We start from the raw sequence: 17,149 nt of genomic DNA on the forward strand, positions 1-17,149 counted from the left end.
GTGAATACGATGGTACTACATTTGTATGATATCTCATATATCCTGAATGCTATGCATATACATTTCTTGGTCTATGTACATTCGCGTGATCACCCCACTCCCATCTCCAATTCAGTCGCAATCAATCCCATCACCCAGTCTAGTATCCAGCAGCAGCCACGAGTTTTGTCAATTCTGCAAGCAAATCAACAGAACACATCAGTAAAATTCTTCCCATAAAATTGACTATCTCCCGTTCTCGGATAAGGAATACGAGAGTCTAGGGTATAATGAGTATCTGGAGTAAGAGGATAAACTCACGACTCAATTGAACGTTTTCCTTCACCACACCGGCTTTAACATCATTATCACCATTCTTCGGTACCACCGCCTTATCACCTTCGACATCCCATCCAATCTTCTCTACGTATCCGCTCACTTCGGATGAAGAGAGGTCTAACCATCTTGAAAGTTGGTTGAGCGAGATGGTAGAGAAGCACGAGGCTATCGAGAGGGAGAATTGGAATCGAAGGTCGTCGATGGGAGTGGAATGCGAAGGGAGATATCGGGTTTTGAGAACTACAGTTGGGAGAAGTTGTTGTTAGCTTTTGACTACACGATAGTACGCTTATGAGATGGATATTTGTATTGATAATAAGATCAATCGTGCTTATTACACTCCTATCTCCTCACTCGATCTACCGTCGTGAGGAAGACAGAAGACTCACTATTGGCAGCTTCTGATTCGCCGTTGAACTCTTTCCAGAACTTGGTGAATTGACAAGTCCTAACCAGCTCGTGCAAATTCGTTAGGTAGGGCATCAAGATTGATAACGCCTCGTCATCTGACTCGATATCGTGGAGGATTGCCTAATACCATTGCCAATCAGATATTAGCCATGCTCGTGTTCTGTCTATATATATATGTGTGTGTGTAATCGTGGGCTCGTGACTTTGTGAAGGAGAACGAGGATATCGAGGGCTGAGGGTTATTTGTAGATGGCTGATTGTTGCACTCACTGTAGGTTCTCTCAACAGACCCAATGACAAGTTGAAGTCTGGTCCATGTACGGTCGAACTCAGAGCTTTGATCAATATGTGAATGATGATATCCGGATTAGAATGTTGAGGGTTGAATTGATATAATTTCAATATAGCTAAATTGGCGAAAATGTCATATTGACCTTCTTTGATTTGAGATAAGAGGTATTCTTCCATAAAAGGGAGGTTGGTAGGGTTATATCGATCTATACCAATCACCAATTACATCAGCATGGATGTTAAAATCATCACTACGAAGTAGGTCGTCGGGAGATAGACACTAGAAGGGGACAGGTGAGACCAACTCACCAACACCATGGATCAACTCGTGGATCACCTCTGGTCGAGTTGATGGAGAGTGCCATTCGCTCAAGTTCTTCTTTGGTACTGCTACTGCCATTTTCAATGTTGCTTATAGTGATCTTTGATGTTTTTGATATACTCTTTTGGTGATTGCTCGAGATTCTGATTTTGTTGAATTCACAATTGCAAAAGGACAAAAGACGAGTTCGATGAAAACGACGGTTTGAAGCACGTGGGTGTATCACAGAGCAGTTTATATGCCACGTCATGTCAGCTGATCGTGCTCGGGCCCCCTCATCGGACGCGTCCATGTACTCTACATGTCACAGCGAAGCAACAAGAAAGAAAAACCAACAGTACATGATACATGCATGATACATGACGATAACAACACTCTCGATCACATCAATCGCGCAGACCTTACCGAGTGTACAATGAATCACCACCAACAGGCAATATGTCAACCCCAGAAGCTCCCATAGGAGCCAAAGTACAGGTAGCAGCTGGAACAGGATATGTCAGATGGACAGGATCCAATCCTGGTTTCGCAGCTGGGAAATGGGTCGGAGTGGAATTGTGAGTATGACAATCGCAAGTTGGATGCATCGCATAACTGATTAATCTGTGGACAGACTCGAAGCTGGAGGAAAGAATGATGGTTCAGTCAAAGGTGAAAGGTATTTTGACTGTCAACCTAATTTTGGTGTTTTCGTCAGACCAAGTCAAGTGAAGATACTTGAATTACCAAATAGAAGCGTGCCTTCGACTGTGAGCTTCATACCATAGACCATATCTAAGAATCAACCTAGCTGAGATACACATCGTGATACCAACATAGCCTCGAGGGTCTATATCGCGAACCCCAGCTACTCCAGCTGTATCTCGACCTCCCCCTACTCCTACATCTCGATTATCCTCCGCAGGACCATCGAGAGCCTCATCACCTCAGAAAGCATCCCTAAGATCATCGACCGCAACGCCCGCCACACCTCCTCGAGCAGTCTCACAACCCACTGTCACCCCTGGTCAACCATCATTCAGTCGGAGAATATCATCCGTCACTACTCCAGCTTCTACGAGCGGTAGGACCAGTGTCACTGGAGGTGCGTTCAAACGACCACCGTCGGTAGCTGGAAGAGCATCGACCACATTTGCACCTCAAAACGAATCAGAAGAAAAGGCTGAAGATGTACCAAAACGCACTGGCAACATGTCTCCTCCCCCTCCCCCTCTTTCTGCTCGTCAAGCAATTTCGCCCCTACCAACAATAACCGGTAAAAGAGTGGTCTCACCTACACCCAGCTTAACAGGTATATCACCCAGACCTATACCGACAAGATCAATTTCATCAACCTTATCACCTGCGTTCGAACTTGAAACTCCTTCTAATGCAACTCAGCAAAATCAAGCACCGTCAGCTGGTGAATCTCCCGTGAAGGATATTACATTTACCCAGAAGAGGGAATTAGAAGAACTAAGGATCAAAATTAGAATATTGGAAAATAGGAAACATGAGGACCAGGAGAAGATCAAAGTCTTGGAAGGCAGAGTGGGAGAAGCTGATACGCTGCGAGCTGCTAGAGTGAAATTACAAGGTAAGCTCTCAAATTGTCAGCTGGAGGAACGTCACCCGAATAGGGCGCAGTAAGCTGAAATGCTAACTTTTATCGATGTTAGCTAAATTTCAAGAAATACAATCATCCTTGATAACTGCTCAAAAGACGTCAAAGGATTTGCAGTCGGAGAATAACAGATTGGAATTGAAAGCTGCAGAAGCTATGGATCAGCTAGAAATGGCTGCATTGGATAGAGAAGTGGCGGAAGAAAAAGCTGACAGCGCAGAGTTGGAAAAGGAGAAATTGAATGAGAGAGTACAGGAATTGGAACTGGAAGTGGCTGTGCTAAAAGAGGAGAATGGTATGTTATCTTCCGTTTCGGTTAAAATGGTTCAGCCCCCAGTACCTCACCATGAATCTGAAACCAAGATGACAAGCTGATCGATCATTGATTGTTTGTTTGTTTTAGCGGAATACGAAAAACCTGTGTCTGGCTTGGAAGGTGAAAGAACGAGTTTGGCATTTGTTCAGCTGGAGAAGCATAATGAGAGATTGAAGGAGGCTCTGATAAGGTCAGTGCAGCTGGATATACAGTGGATCCTTTGAAAGTGCATCCCCAGCTGAAATGACACAATAGACTTCGTGACGTCTCTGCTGAAGCTGAGAGAGAACATAAGAGCAAAGTCGCGGAGATGGAAAGAGAGCTGACCTCTCAGGAAGAGTTGCTCGGTGAGTCTCAGCTGTCAAATTAGATGCGTTTTGTTTTTGCAATTTCGTTCTCAGCTGATGCGGTTCGTTTCATCAGGTCAACTGGAATTAGCAGAAGCTAAATTGTCTAATGCCGAAGCTCAGGTAGAAGATTTGAAACTTCAGCTCGATGATGCCTTGGGAGCCGAGGATATGCTGGAGCAGCTGACTGAAAGGAATCTGCAGATGGGCGAGGTGAGCTTGTAGAACACGTCACATCATGGGGTATGTCAACTCATATCTTCATGCTTGATAGCGAATCGAAGAGATGCGGGTGACCATAGAAGACCTTGAAGCTCTGAAAGAGCTAAATGACGAGCTCGAGGAGAACCACGTAGAAGCGGAGAAAGCTCTCAACCAGGAGATCGGTCAGTTCAATAAATGACGTATGTCTTGCGGCAAGCTGACGTTAGCACATAGAATCACTCACTGTTCAACTGCGAGATGAGCAATCACGAGCTACAGATCTTGAAAATGTTGTTCTGGATATGGAAGCTACCATCAATCAGTTCCGAGATCTGGTATCAAGCTTACAGAGGTAAGCTACCTTGCTATCCGCGTATAAAGACACAAGCTGACGCTCATGATAGCGAAATCGATACTCTTCGAATGCAACAAGCGACAGTCGAATCTGAGACCGCGTCAACATCCAAAGAAGCTCAAGCCCTCATGAACCTCAATTTGAAGTTGCAGTCTACAGCGGTGAAAGCGCAATCCAAGACTGTCGATCTAGAATTGAAGAAATTGGAAGCTGTACAACTTGCCGAACATCTGCGAATCGTTACATCTTATTTACCTGATGCGTATAACGATACTGAAATCGATTCTACTACGATATACCTGTTCTTCAACAGAGTATCATCAAAGGTTGATATGTTGATTTCGATAATAGCTCAAGTACATGGTTTGCCCAATTCACTTCACAATGCTACGTCCGAGACTTTAGTTGGTGTATGTGAGTTGAAAGGGAAATTAAGACATTTCAGCGGATTGAACAAAAGATTCTATGGGATAATCAAGAGATGTTCACCTGAAGATTGGTTGGTATTTGGGAAACTCCTCAGTGAAGTGGGAGGAGTAGAAAGTAGAGTAGATGGTTGGTTGAATAATGTGAAGAATGATGAGTTCAATGAAAGTGATTGTGCAAGAGAATTATCAAGGTAAGCTGAACATCTCCCCCCTTTGCTGAGATCATCATTAGCTTACACTGTGATGTGATGTGATGAATGGACAGTTTGATAGCTCAATTTGACCATTTATCTGAAACGTCCTTCAACAAACCTCAATTGAGTGTTGGCGAAACACAATTGGCATTGGCGTGGAATTTCGATTCGGATTTAGATAATTTCGCCGCTGCTGTTGGGTTTGCTAGACAGGCTATCTTAGGATTGACAAAAGAGGATGGTACGTTATTCACTGATCCATACTGGCTTCGATACTGCGGTCTTCGAGACATAGGCTGAAATATACTTGATGACGTGTAGATATCGAGATTGACGAAGGGGAGTCGTCGCTTGAAGAAGGTGTTTACGAGCCTGTACAGCGAATTTTGGAATTAGTGAGAAGTGTTAAAGTACCTTCCGGGTAGGTTCATCTGACCCCTGAACGACACTGATTTCTTGAGCTGACCAAAGACTATCAGTAAACTCGTTGCTCAACTTGAAGAGATCGTGTCGGCATCATCAGCATTATTACCTGAACTTACGATAGCACTAGGAGATGTAGCCAATAGCGTATCAAACGCTGTAGATCTAGCAGTTCAGGTAAGCTGCAAAGAGCTTTTTGAGGTCTGACTGTGTAAAGCTTACGTTTATCCTTTACAGCTCGCTCAAAGAATAGGAGCACACGTCGCTTCCCTTAGATCCAGCAAACAACCCTTACGTTTGTCCGATGTTGAGAATTTCTTGATTGAAATTACAGCCGAATCTTCAGCTTCGTCAGATGCCCACCCTTGGGAATTGATCGCGATGTTCGTGGCTAGATTAGGTAATGAATTGGGTAACGTACTTCCGAAAGTGAAAGAAGCTGTTAAAACTGGACATTTGGTATCCAGTGAGTTGACCTCCTGGCTTACAATCCATTAAGCTTCGACCTGCGAATTCAAATCATGCTCATTTTGTATTCTTGTTCTAGTGGATGTACCACCACCTTGGTTGGATAGAGTAGCTACCATCAAACAAGCTGCCTCGTTCAACGCGGACACGGAAAGGAAGGTCGTGGCGTTATCCGAGGAACTGAAAGATATGTTGAGGGAGATTAAGATCAGGGTACGTATAGCTATCCTGATCGCTCGGATGCTTTAGCTAACGGACTGTTCACCGTTTGTACAGGATCAAAATCTGCAAGAGGCTGGTGTCAAGGTTGAAACCCTTGAGAGACGTCTTGAAGCGTCCAGGAAACAGGTCAGCTATTCTTGCTTCAGCGCGGCCGTATGTGAAAGCTGATATATCTTTATTGAAAGGCTGATACGATCATTGAGCTCGAGAATGATGTTGCCAAAGCTAAGAAGCAAGAAAAGGTGTATGAAGATGCCATTGAGCAGCTACAGGCTGAGCAAGATGCATTGGAAGCTGAGAATGCAAGATTGAGAAAGAGCCAGGGACAAGGTCAGGCGGATAGACAAGGTGAGCTTGAAACAATTTGATTATGTGGATCTTAAGCTGATCTATCGATTGATTTATAGGAAACAACATCACTTCTATGCCTGGAGGTACGACCATCGAACCAATCAATTTCGGCGGCGCCATCGGTACTGGTTCTGGTTCTGGAGCTGGAGCTGGATTTGGGTTGGGTCCCGAATCATCTCTTCAGTCTAACGAGTTGATCGAGAATTTGAGGAGTACAATCCGATTCTTACGACATGAAAATGCTTTATTGAAATCGAAAGAGTTCTATAACGATTTATATACCTTATCGCCATTGAAGTATACTTGTTCATCAAGTTCCTCTTCTTCTATACTTCCTGAATTGGTCAAATCGAAATCAAAATCACCTAAATCGCCTTCGGCTGATAGTAGTAGTGCAAGTGATGATGAAGATTGGGAAATACCAATTACACCTACCGATAAATCAATATTGAAAAATACTTTACAAGTAGAAAGTAAATTGTTATTTGACAGATTAATAGATTTCCAAACTACTCCTAAAATCGTGGATATATCTAAATTCGGTTCCACTGCCGCCAGTGCCACTAGTTTGGAGCAAGGTAAATATTGGAGAAGAAGAAAAGAAGAACCTGAACAACAGATTGTAGATTGGAAATTGAAAGAAAGGAAATTGCAGAAGAGGTTGGAAGATTTGAAAGTGAGATTTAATGGGTTGAGTAACGGTAATATCAAAAGTACCGGTGCTATTCGAAGATGACATGATTGGATTGAATAGATTCAAAATGACAGATACTTGCATATGTAAAATGTACTATACGATTGATATGGATATTCTACGAATTGATGATTGCGATCTACTTTATATGATTTCCAAAATTTGTGCGTTCTTGACGCATGACGAATGAAATAAGTGGTTTGTTCATCGCTGCAACCACACCGCAAAGTACCCGCTCGCTGTACCACGACTTGCATTGCACATTGTCAAATGACGTTACTTGGACTCTGCTACTGTAGCCCCCTTGTTGGTCCTCCACGAGCAGTCAGTATGTATAACCGAAATCCGGCTGGATATCATGGTATTGTGATGACGACTTTGAGACGAGGATTTCTTGCATATATCATATATAATAGAATAAAATGAAATATAATATCAATATCATATACAACTTAACGTCCTACTACTTAACTAAATAGATAGATAGATAGACCACTCCTCCATCTTCTTCCACCTTCATGGTACCTCTCATATTTACTTGGAATAAAAGGGGAAAATAGAAAATCGAAAATTGTTGAATCGGAAATTGGAAATTCGAGAGAACGAAACGAAACGTTAGGATGAATCGTTATCGTTTATTTCTTGTTTTTCTATTGACAGGAGAGAATAAACAGTCAGTAGGCCGATGCGTTTAAATAGCATGAGAGAGTATTTAAAAAAGCAAGGAATTGATTAGTATACTAACGGGGTTCTCGGGACTATATATAAAGTAGAAACAAGCCAAAAGAAAAAAGAACCAAAAAGTCAGCAAAAAAAGTTTGTCATTATCGAATCTGTAATCTCAAATCTGAGATTTGGAGTGAAATCGAATTACTCACGCATTTTTCCAGGATTCAGCAACTTTCTTGAAGTTTTCCTATTTACCAATTCAAACGAGATCTCCATCAGGACACGATCAAAAATTGATCAGGAAAGATGACAAAGTCGACTTACTCGGTGGTTGGAAGGTTTACCTGATTTCTCAGCTTCGGCCTTGAGTTTGGCAAGTTGAACTTTCATGTATTCGTTGCTGCGAGGATGAAGATGATGGTCAATAAACGCAGGAAAGAGAAAAGAGTGAAGAGAATACTCACTAAGGAGTTGGTTTCTTAGCACCACCCTTTTTACCTTCAGCAGTAGCAGCTGTTGACAGGATGGGTTAGTCGTTTGATGACCATCGTGGAATTGGGAATGGGAGGAATATGAGGAAAGCAGAAGGAGAAGGAGAGATCAGCTTCATCCTCTTGAGTTTAATTAGATTACGCGTTCAGTCCAGGAGGAAGAAAGAGGAACGAGGAAGAATGAGAAGAAGATGGCTGGTTGGTCGTGAATTTGGAGGATGTCTCTCGATATGCATATCTGGTGCAGAGAGTCAATCAGATTAGAGCTTACCTTTGGCTACAATAAGCAGGAAAGAAGAAAAATCATCAGCATCAGAATCTATAATGATTCGAGTAGATTTGATTCATTCATTCATACGCGACGATCTCTCTTTCCTCGAACGGTATAGTGAGGAGAGAGGAGAGTGGGGGGTAAACAACCTCCACCGCGTATGATACAGAAAGAATGCATATACTTACGAGCCATTATGAATTATTGAGATTGGTTTGCTTGTTAAAAGTAAGTAAGAGTTGTTATTTGTGATGGGTGGGTTGTTTGGTTGTATGGTGAAGAAAAAGAAAGAAGAAGAAAAGAAAGAGGGGGGAAGAAGGGGAATGAAATGGGCTGATGATATATTGGTAGTACAGCGTAGTACGAAGGAAAGGAATGTTTACTACCGTGGTGCTATGTGTAACACTAGCCGGTAGTACCTCATAAAAGAGAGACGCGTCTCTATTTGGGCTTGTTACTACCTACCTAAACGGGTATATACGCTCACGTAAAACTGTATATTACCAAGTCGTAATGTGCAGTCACGAGTCACCAGTCACGTGACTGGGATGATTTGCTGTATCACTCGATCATTCTCCTATAATCCCTTGGATATGGCGGTTGCAATGGACGAGTGAGGTTGGAGGGTGAGGGTCTGTGCAAGAGTAAATAGTATGACGTGGTTGTATCATGAGGTGGATCATCATCTAGCTCCAACCGAAGACTGCCTAGCCCGTGATATATCAAAGGTATCAATCACATATGCAAGAATGCCTTTCATACCTTTCATAGATCACTACTATACAAACATAGGGAAGCCATGCAAACCAAGGTAGAACACCAGCGGGATACTCCAAACGTGTCTAACGCATCAAGACATCTTCACCATCCTCAGGTCTTGGTGCACCCCTTTCGACCGAGTTCACGATTTCCCTCCTGATCTCTGAACTGATCGTGGGGTGGGGCCTCGATCGAATAACATCCAACAAAGCGTCTTTCTGGTCGGGTGTTAAATCTGATCCATACCTGTGAAACAAATCGAGATGATCAGCATCATTCTTGTATTGATATTACCAGGTATGGAAATGAGATTTCCAGATGAACTGGACTCATCGGTCTTACTGGCGCACGGTGAAGTCAAAGAAGCATTGAAGTACCCACCTCTGTACGAAAACCAATAAACTCTGATGCCACAAAACAGGTAATTTATCTTCACCCGTTCTACTTCTTTGAGAATTCGCTAATCTGATGAAATGGAATACCAACGCATCCACCACTTTGTACGGTAAGGCGTACTTCTTATCTAACAATATACGTATGAACAAGGAGTTTGGTCCTAAGAAGAGACATAGTCAATCAGTAGTCAGTACAAGAGATAGCAGACAAGTAAGATGGGAGGGTATAGCAATAACTCACCCGAATAATCCATTGAGGCTAACCTCAGCAAAGCAGCAGCAGAGTGTAAGACCGGTACAGATACTTTCGATAAGACGGATGCTACTATAGCGGCTTCCTTGAGTGAACAGCCGGTCTAATCAGAGTATCGAATAACATAATTAGCACAATTTCGTCATCATCAATGATATGGATGAGAGAAGGTTGTTCTCATACTCACCTCACAAAGAGGGAACAAGATCCCTTTGAAGAACGCCGCAGGTTTGTATAAACCCTTCTTCAACGCCTCATACAGATGGACATTCAATTTCCCACCATTCATCCTCATATCTTCTCTGCATCTGTCCAATAACACACCTTCTAAGAATACTCTCACTTCTGTTGGTTTCAAGTTCGATACGAATATCTTGGTACATGCAAAAGTAGCGTGGGGGGTCCATTCGGTAGGTTTTGTCAAGGCTAGTAATTGCGCCCAATGAGGGAGGGAAGGTAAGATTTTGAGTGCTTTGGGTAAAGGTCCAGATTTGTATCGAGATAAGAGGAATCCAACTCTGAAAGAGATGATCATGTTTTAGCTGGATCAACTTGATTAATATGTATAGTGTGGTATCAAGAAGCTTACTTGGTATATACTTCGATGACTTTTGGATTAAGCCCCTTTTTAGGATCGGGTGGTCCCTCATCTACAGGTTGATGAAGAGATTAGGTGAACACAATCAGCTTGATCTCTCCTGAACAAAGTCGGAATGTAGCGCTCACCCTCGTCTTCGAGTCCTTTGCTTACTGCGCCACCTTCCATCTTACTGAAAATCAGATCCGCTAAAGTTTTCGGTGGTTCGCCAGGTTCATCCGAAGTTCCAGCTTCGTTATGACCTGCATTCAACGCATCTAACGTTGCGTGATCTGCTGGGTCGATCTCCTACGAGGGTTTGTGTGACTCATCAGTACTTCAAGTTCACTCACTGGTTGGATTTTTCAAGATCAGATCGAATGAGGAACAAACGACTCACAAGCTCAGCATACTCTTCACCTGATACATCACCTTCCTCAAACTCCTCTTCATCCTCATCATCACTTGGGATTTGAGCTATCTCTCTGGGTCTTCTTGATCTATAATGTATTGTATCAGCTGAGTCTGATGGTCTGTCGTGAAAGTTACATGACCAGCTGCCTGCTTGCGTCAAGGGACGTAAAAGAGACACTCACGGTTCAGCTTCGTCTTCATCTTCCCAAGCCTCGTCATCATCATCACCTTGACCCAATTCTCGATTAACCTCTTCCTGCTGTTCTCTAGCTAGGTCGAGGATCTTCCTGGACATTCGAGCATCTTCTGCTTTCTAAATCATTCGAAGTAAGCAAAGATCAACGAATGTGATTCTTGACATGCAATAAAGATTGACAAATGGGCGGTATCGATGAGTGGCCATGTGAATTCTCAGCCGAATGGATGTCGGAATACGATGTTCGTACATCACGGTGAATTCCAGAAGTACAAAGTCACTCACAGGCTCATCATCCAGTTCTTCATCTTCCCTCGACTTCTTCTTACTAGGTTTACTCGGTCTACCAAATTTCCTCAGTGACTCGTCCGCATCCATCTGGACATGAAGTGGATCATGTCGCTGTTTCGAAGGTTTGACCACTCTGGGCATATTGGTGGATTTGTCTCTTTGGTATATGTTGAAAGATGTTCCAGTCTGCCAGCTGTTGTCGTGCCTTCCTGATGTGATTATCTGTTATTTGTCTTGTAGCTTGAACTGTGATGATATAGATAGTATGCACTGAAAGTGAAAATTGTTGTTGGTCGTTTCACTCTTCAACTTTTGCGCTCGGAAATCTTATCGACCGAGTCTCGAATCACGTGACCTCCCTTTTGATTAACGGTAGAATGACGCTCAACTCCCTTGTCGATCTCGAGATCATCTACATTCTAAGATCAACCAACATCATCAATCGTGCATCATGAGTTTGAGATGACACGCATATCAACAAACAAACTATGATAAGACCGACGTGAATCGCAAAAATCATCTTTCGATCAGATCATCCCAACCTTCACCATAATTTTCATGTTGCAAGACGCGATATAACCTAAACTAAATATTTCAGCTGATCAACCGAAATGTCCGACTCTATATAAATCCCTTCGCTTTCCCCCTTCTGTCTTTCTCAGCCGCACCTATGACCGAAATGAAGACGGAAGAACATATAGATCCAGGCTCTTTGGCTGCTGTACTAGCTGTGAGCTACGTCTAACATCTACCAATAGGAAATGCACGCTGACAGACAACATCATCCTCTCCTCCCTTTCCTCTGCGTTTAGGCTGATTATCCATTAATCGACCCACCACTAATCCTAGCAATCCTATCAGACTACTCCTCATCCGAACTACAATCTAAATTACCAGAGATCAAAGATCAATTAGGTATATTGGAAGCTACTCTCGTACCTGATCCTGATATCCCTTCTGAATTTGCTGAAAGTTGGGCAGGAACGGACAGTACCAGTCAAAGTGGGATCGACGACCTGTCGAACAGGCTAAGTAGTCTTAACACTACCAATACCAATGGAAATGGGAGTACGAGTACAAGCGCGACTACTGGGAGTGAATCGGATGGGACGGAAGAATATGGTGATGAAGTTGATTTGTTGAAATCGCTTTTCCCACTAACGTGAGTCTATCAAATTGCTTGAAATGTCACAAGTTGATTGACCGTGTTTCTACCGTCCAGTCCGGAATTGGAACTGAGTTCGGTATTACACTCTTACCCTATTCTACAAGATGCCATAGACCACTTACTATCCCTCGAACTGATCCGCCATGTGGAAGAAGGACATTGGCCAGAAGATGAACAAGATGTGAAAGTACTTTCTGAACCTGAACCTGAATCTGCTGTCGAGGAATGGGAAACTACTCAATCAAAAAAGTCAAAAGCAAGGTCGAAATCAAAATCAAAATCAAAACCATCTTCCAGAGCATCTTCCAAACCACCTTCAATCGAATCTTCACCCATCGTCACCTCCACACCCAAATTTGATAACATCGCCTTTTCTCTACCATCTGGATCACATTCTCGATCATCCACCAACGGCAGTTCCATTTCCGGGTCCAATCCCGTTTCTACGAAGAAGTCTAAGAAGAAGAAGGATACAATCACCATCCCTTTAGTCGATACACTCCAGCGTAAACCTACACCCACTCCTTCCGCCAGATCTCGAACATCGACCGCTCCAAATAGTAGATCATCTTCACCTAGCAGATTCGAATTCAGATCGGTACCAGCGAATAACCCTTGGCATACTGTCACATCCTTATCATCATACTTGTCTGATCTTCTATCTCAACCTTCTACCCATTTCTCATCTTATCTCCATTCACCAAATTACAATTCGACCTATTCTGCTGTTTTAGCTTCACTCGCCAAGTTACCTGCTCATCCTACCAAGACTGACTCGTCTTCTCGGATGATCCTCGAAGATATATATGCATCAATGTTTGAAGATAGGGAAGAAGGCTTGATGAAGAGGGATTTGGAGATCTGCGTACATGCAGCAGGGGAAGATATAGCTACTGTAATGGATCTAATGGATTTGTTGAAAGACATTTCAGATTGGTCAAGTGACGATCATCATCGAAACAATGATGGTTTCTTCGATCCCACAGATCAACCTGATTATAAAATCAATACAGACTCTAAACCCTTGCCATCTACATCAAAACCTCAGACTGTCACTCTGAATTTACCTCCTGTCCAAGCTATCGATATGGCTCGATCAACCTCTGTTACTTCCACTATATCCAATAAATCAGTAGATGAAATCCCTCACCCTCCTTCGAAATCTGGATTGGGTTTACCAGGAAAGATGACTCGACCTGAGAAAAAGGTCAGACCTACCAAGGTGAAAGAACAACCGTTATTTGGAGGAGCGATAAGAGAAGCTAAGATCAGGGAAGTCCCAGGATCGAAAACTAGTTTATCTTCTTTGAATAGTCCGATGGTACTGGACGCTCATGAGATATTCTCGCCGATTGGATCTGCTCCCTCATCACCTAAATTAGGTAATAGGCAATTGGGTGGCAGTGGGAAACAAGTACATCCTCAAAATTGGCGTACTGTCACGAACTCCACACCACACTCACGATCACCATCTCAATCCGCTTCTTCTCGTCCAGAGAGAAAAATCACATATGAAGAATGTATGGCCAACGCTCAGCTCGAAAGAGTCCGAAGAGAAACTGTCATTCGAGCTGCTGGGAGAAACTTCCGACCAAACGTCAATGGAGTTGCGGGAGGTGGGAGAGCCGTCAAAGGAGTCATTGCTGGACATTATGCTTCGCAAGCTATGGAGGCTGCGAAGAGAGCCAGAGATTGGGAATTGAAAGCTGCCAGATTGAGAGTGAATTCGCAACTGCAAACTCAACTTCAACCACAAATATCCAATACTCATACGGCTAGTCATGGTTATATCGAGAGAGGAAGAGGTGGAGGGGTTGGTGGAAGAAATCAATCTATAGACTTACATAATCTAACGATCAGCGAAGCTTTAACGATAGTAAACGAACAATTAGATCAATGGTGGAAAGTCGAGAAGGAGAGGAGATTGGAAAGGTGGAAGATCACTGAACAAGGTAGATTCATCATCATAACTGGAGTAGGTAGACATTCGGTAAATAACAAAGGTGTGTTGGGACCGGCTGTATCGAGTGATTTAGAGAGGAAGGGTTGGAAAGTTGATAGAGGTGATTCCGAGAGGGGTTATCTGGTTGTTAGAGGGAGGTGAAGAATATTTATCTGGATTGGTGATTGTCGTTGTTAAGCTTGCTACATTTGGAGCTGGAACTGGATTTGGATTTGGATCTGGATTAGGATCAGGTTCAATGGTATTCATAAGAAACGGTTTAGTTACTCTTGTTGGATGGATACAGCACATTGACTTGGACAAAGGTATATCAATAGATTATGTTGTATAGATATATTATCATATCGTTATTTATTTCATCTTCTTTTTTCTCTTATCTACCGCACTATCTGCATCGTCATTATAATCTCGTCGGATCTGAATGGATACTTATCATATTATATTTATTCGTTTACTTGTTTTCATACATGCATACACATGATTGATATTGTATGACTAGTTCATGATGGTATCTTGCAAAACCAGCCCATTGCATTGATCCCCCCCAACCATATCATCGATATTTCCTTCAACCCTTCAACAAAGTCAAGAAGTTCAAGATATCCAACGATTTGATTTAATTAGAATTAGAATTAAAAGTTCAAAGCTTTCCTAGCCATTTCCAAAACACCTTCAAAAGTCTCATTACCACCCGTGAACCCACTCGCATGGACGAAAGTCCCACCGGGGATCCCACTGATTTGGGATAATTTATCATCACGCATACCACACCATGGTTCAGGTAAGGACTTCCTATTGACGAAACTATCTGTTGATTCGGGTACACATTGGATACGCCATTTTGAACCTGGTGAGTCGGATTCGGGATATAGTACGTAAAGGATCTTGGAAGAAGAGCTGGAAGAGAGGGTAGATTCGAGGGAGAATAGGTGATCTTTCCATGGACATGACTATGACAACAATTGTAATTAGCTTTTAATTTTCTCCATACACCCGAGACTGAGATTGTTAATCCTGATCTTGATTGTAATTTTTGTTTTGGTCTTGGTTTTGGATAATTGATTTGGTTTGATAGATTCACCTTTTCAAATACTACGATTTGACCCGATTGATCAACCTCCAACCTCTTCTCTATAGCTTGTTTAACAACATCTCTAGCGGGTAACCAAGCAAATGCGAAATAATCTAATTGAGATAGGAATTCCTCTCCAGTTATTCTAGATGCTTGAGCGAATTTTTCCTATTTGTCCAATCATCAATATACAAACGAGGTCAGCATATGAGACTTGATGACACTATCTGAAATTTTGGATTTAGGATCCGATATTTGGACCAGAGCTCACATCGTATATAGCATCTGTAGCTTCCTCATTCCAATTTGGATTTAACCTCTTGACCCTTGAGCTTAGATCGGTTCGTTGGGTGTATGATAAAGGGGAAGAAGAGATGTTGACTCCGTTATCGATACTGTGTCATTGGAAAAATATCATCAGCTTGAACTTGGGATGATAGAGGGGATACGTCTAGGTATAGGGATGTGGTAGCTTACCCATCAACCGATTCGATCATTTCCTGTATGATCACAAACCCAGATATTAGCATGGAGAGAAATTCCCTTCTCTTGTAATACATAGAATGAAGATGGTTTGATTCAAAAGTTTTTTTTAAAAAAATTGATACTTACAGAATACAAAGTCAACCATAATGTCTCGACCTTTTCATCCTGCACATCAACACCTAACCTCTTGGCAATAATCTCTTTACCGAAATGCTTGTAGACCAATCCAGCAGATGACAGTTTGATCTTGTCGAATCCACCTGATCCGAATACTTCTGAGAAACCCCTTTGATGGTGGTCGTACCGATGTTTCTCGGGGGAGTATACTCCTCCTACGTCCACTATGATATCAAGTGGTTCGACTAATAGAGGTAACAATCCATGTAAGTTTTGCTATTGTACTATCGGGAGATCGCTAGTACATACGCTTAGCTGGGTCACGAGTCCTAACGAGGTCTATAGCAATCATTCATCCGGTCCATTCCGCTCCATCAGTACCGAAGATGTATATTGGTGTTGGGCTTGGTACTGTGCTAAGTGAACTCACCGGCATCCTTGAATTCATCGGTCAATCGAAGCATGAACACAGCAAGTGCCTCTATGAGTGTCTCGTCAGCTAGACCCTTTGAAAATCTGTTGATCTGTATATAGACACCTACCATCACAGTGGAATGTACCAGAGTGGGTACCGATTACCTACATCACAAATGACTTGATCAACCACATTTTCCAATCGTAGTCAATCAACTCAACTCACTTTGGTGGACTTCATTCTCTTCGCGATGGGACTGGACATGAATCTTTTTGAGGTACTGAATCGAGCTGTTGGGATCGTCCGGAATATGGATCTGTGAAGCATGCAGATATCTTTGCTGTTGATGTCAATGCTATGGTTCTGTTGATACTTTGATGAGACGTCTGTCCATCGGCCAATCATCCACTCTGCAATCCTCATCCTCGTCGTTGAGCTTTGGATTTCAACTTTTCGATATGATCCAGGATAGTTACCGCTTTCGGAAATCCAATTGGGTTGATACCTACTTTCCCACGGTGATCCCATCTTCATTACGCGTGTTTATAATTACGGTTGTCGGATCAATCCTGGTCCCATTCCTATTCCCATTCCCAGTTTGGTAAACTCATCATCATCATCCTCAACTACTCTCACTGCTAACGGCCATATCTTCCAACCATCAT

At 42.6% G+C, this 17,149-nt stretch overlaps 6 protein-coding genes across 6 annotated transcripts; 2 read left to right on the forward strand and 4 right to left on the reverse strand.

Annotated features, from left to right (window-relative positions):
• Positions 1-139: 139 nt before the first annotated feature.
• On the reverse strand, positions 140-1,420 carry V865_003012 (eukaryotic translation initiation factor 3 subunit K; the record flags this gene model as incomplete). Its single annotated transcript, XM_066226811.1, has 5 exons — positions 140-174; positions 301-558; positions 708-849; positions 1,000-1,226; positions 1,330-1,420. The coding sequence occupies 5 exons, from the start codon at positions 1,418-1,420 to the stop codon at positions 140-142; spliced, it is 753 nt and encodes a 250-aa protein (XP_066082908.1).
• A 360-nt stretch (positions 1,421-1,780) lies between these two features.
• V865_003013 (uncharacterized protein) lies at positions 1,781-6,989 on the forward strand (the record flags this gene model as incomplete). The annotated part of the gene is made up of 18 exons (XM_066226812.1): positions 1,781-1,899; positions 1,956-2,091; positions 2,162-2,918; positions 3,001-3,240; positions 3,349-3,451; positions 3,517-3,608; positions 3,685-3,821; positions 3,883-3,994; positions 4,047-4,164; positions 4,217-4,786; positions 4,861-5,030; positions 5,111-5,210; positions 5,269-5,389; positions 5,450-5,678; positions 5,760-5,893; positions 5,957-6,028; positions 6,088-6,250; positions 6,310-6,989. 18 exons carry the CDS (start codon positions 1,781-1,783, stop codon positions 6,987-6,989), a joined length of 4,053 nt encoding a protein of 1,350 aa, XP_066082909.1.
• A 670-nt stretch (positions 6,990-7,659) lies between these two features.
• V865_003014 (uncharacterized protein) lies at positions 7,660-8,573 on the reverse strand (the record flags this gene model as incomplete). The annotated part of the gene is made up of 6 exons (XM_066226813.1): positions 7,660-7,705; positions 7,826-7,863; positions 7,941-8,016; positions 8,081-8,129; positions 8,379-8,384; positions 8,567-8,573. 6 exons carry the CDS (start codon positions 8,571-8,573, stop codon positions 7,660-7,662), a joined length of 222 nt encoding a protein of 73 aa, XP_066082910.1.
• Positions 8,574-9,220: 647 nt separating this feature from the next.
• On the reverse strand, positions 9,221-11,404 carry V865_003015 (uncharacterized protein; the record flags this gene model as incomplete). The annotated part of the gene is made up of 9 exons (XM_066226814.1): positions 9,221-9,383; positions 9,519-9,693; positions 9,774-9,888; positions 9,973-10,303; positions 10,375-10,435; positions 10,512-10,671; positions 10,763-10,862; positions 10,959-11,089; positions 11,258-11,404. 9 exons carry the CDS (start codon positions 11,402-11,404, stop codon positions 9,221-9,223), a joined length of 1,383 nt encoding a protein of 460 aa, XP_066082911.1.
• Positions 11,405-11,942: 538 nt separating this feature from the next.
• On the forward strand, positions 11,943-14,535 carry V865_003016 (uncharacterized protein; the record flags this gene model as incomplete). Its single annotated transcript, XM_066226815.1, has 3 exons — positions 11,943-11,993; positions 12,076-12,425; positions 12,486-14,535. The coding sequence occupies 3 exons, from the start codon at positions 11,943-11,945 to the stop codon at positions 14,533-14,535; spliced, it is 2,451 nt and encodes an 816-aa protein (XP_066082912.1).
• Positions 14,536-15,026: 491 nt separating this feature from the next.
• V865_003017 (uncharacterized protein) lies at positions 15,027-16,748 on the reverse strand (the record flags this gene model as incomplete). Its single annotated transcript, XM_066226816.1, has 9 exons — positions 15,027-15,344; positions 15,476-15,634; positions 15,738-15,861; positions 15,944-15,966; positions 16,079-16,314; positions 16,379-16,408; positions 16,500-16,550; positions 16,612-16,648; positions 16,710-16,748. 9 exons carry the CDS (start codon positions 16,746-16,748, stop codon positions 15,027-15,029), a joined length of 1,017 nt encoding a protein of 338 aa, XP_066082913.1.
• Between the last annotated feature and the right edge of the window lie 401 nt (positions 16,749-17,149).

Source organism: Kwoniella europaea, chromosome 1 (assembly GCF_036810445.1).
Source record: "Kwoniella europaea PYCC6329 chromosome 1, complete sequence".
NCBI lineage: Eukaryota > Fungi > Basidiomycota > Tremellomycetes > Tremellales > Cryptococcaceae > Kwoniella > Kwoniella europaea.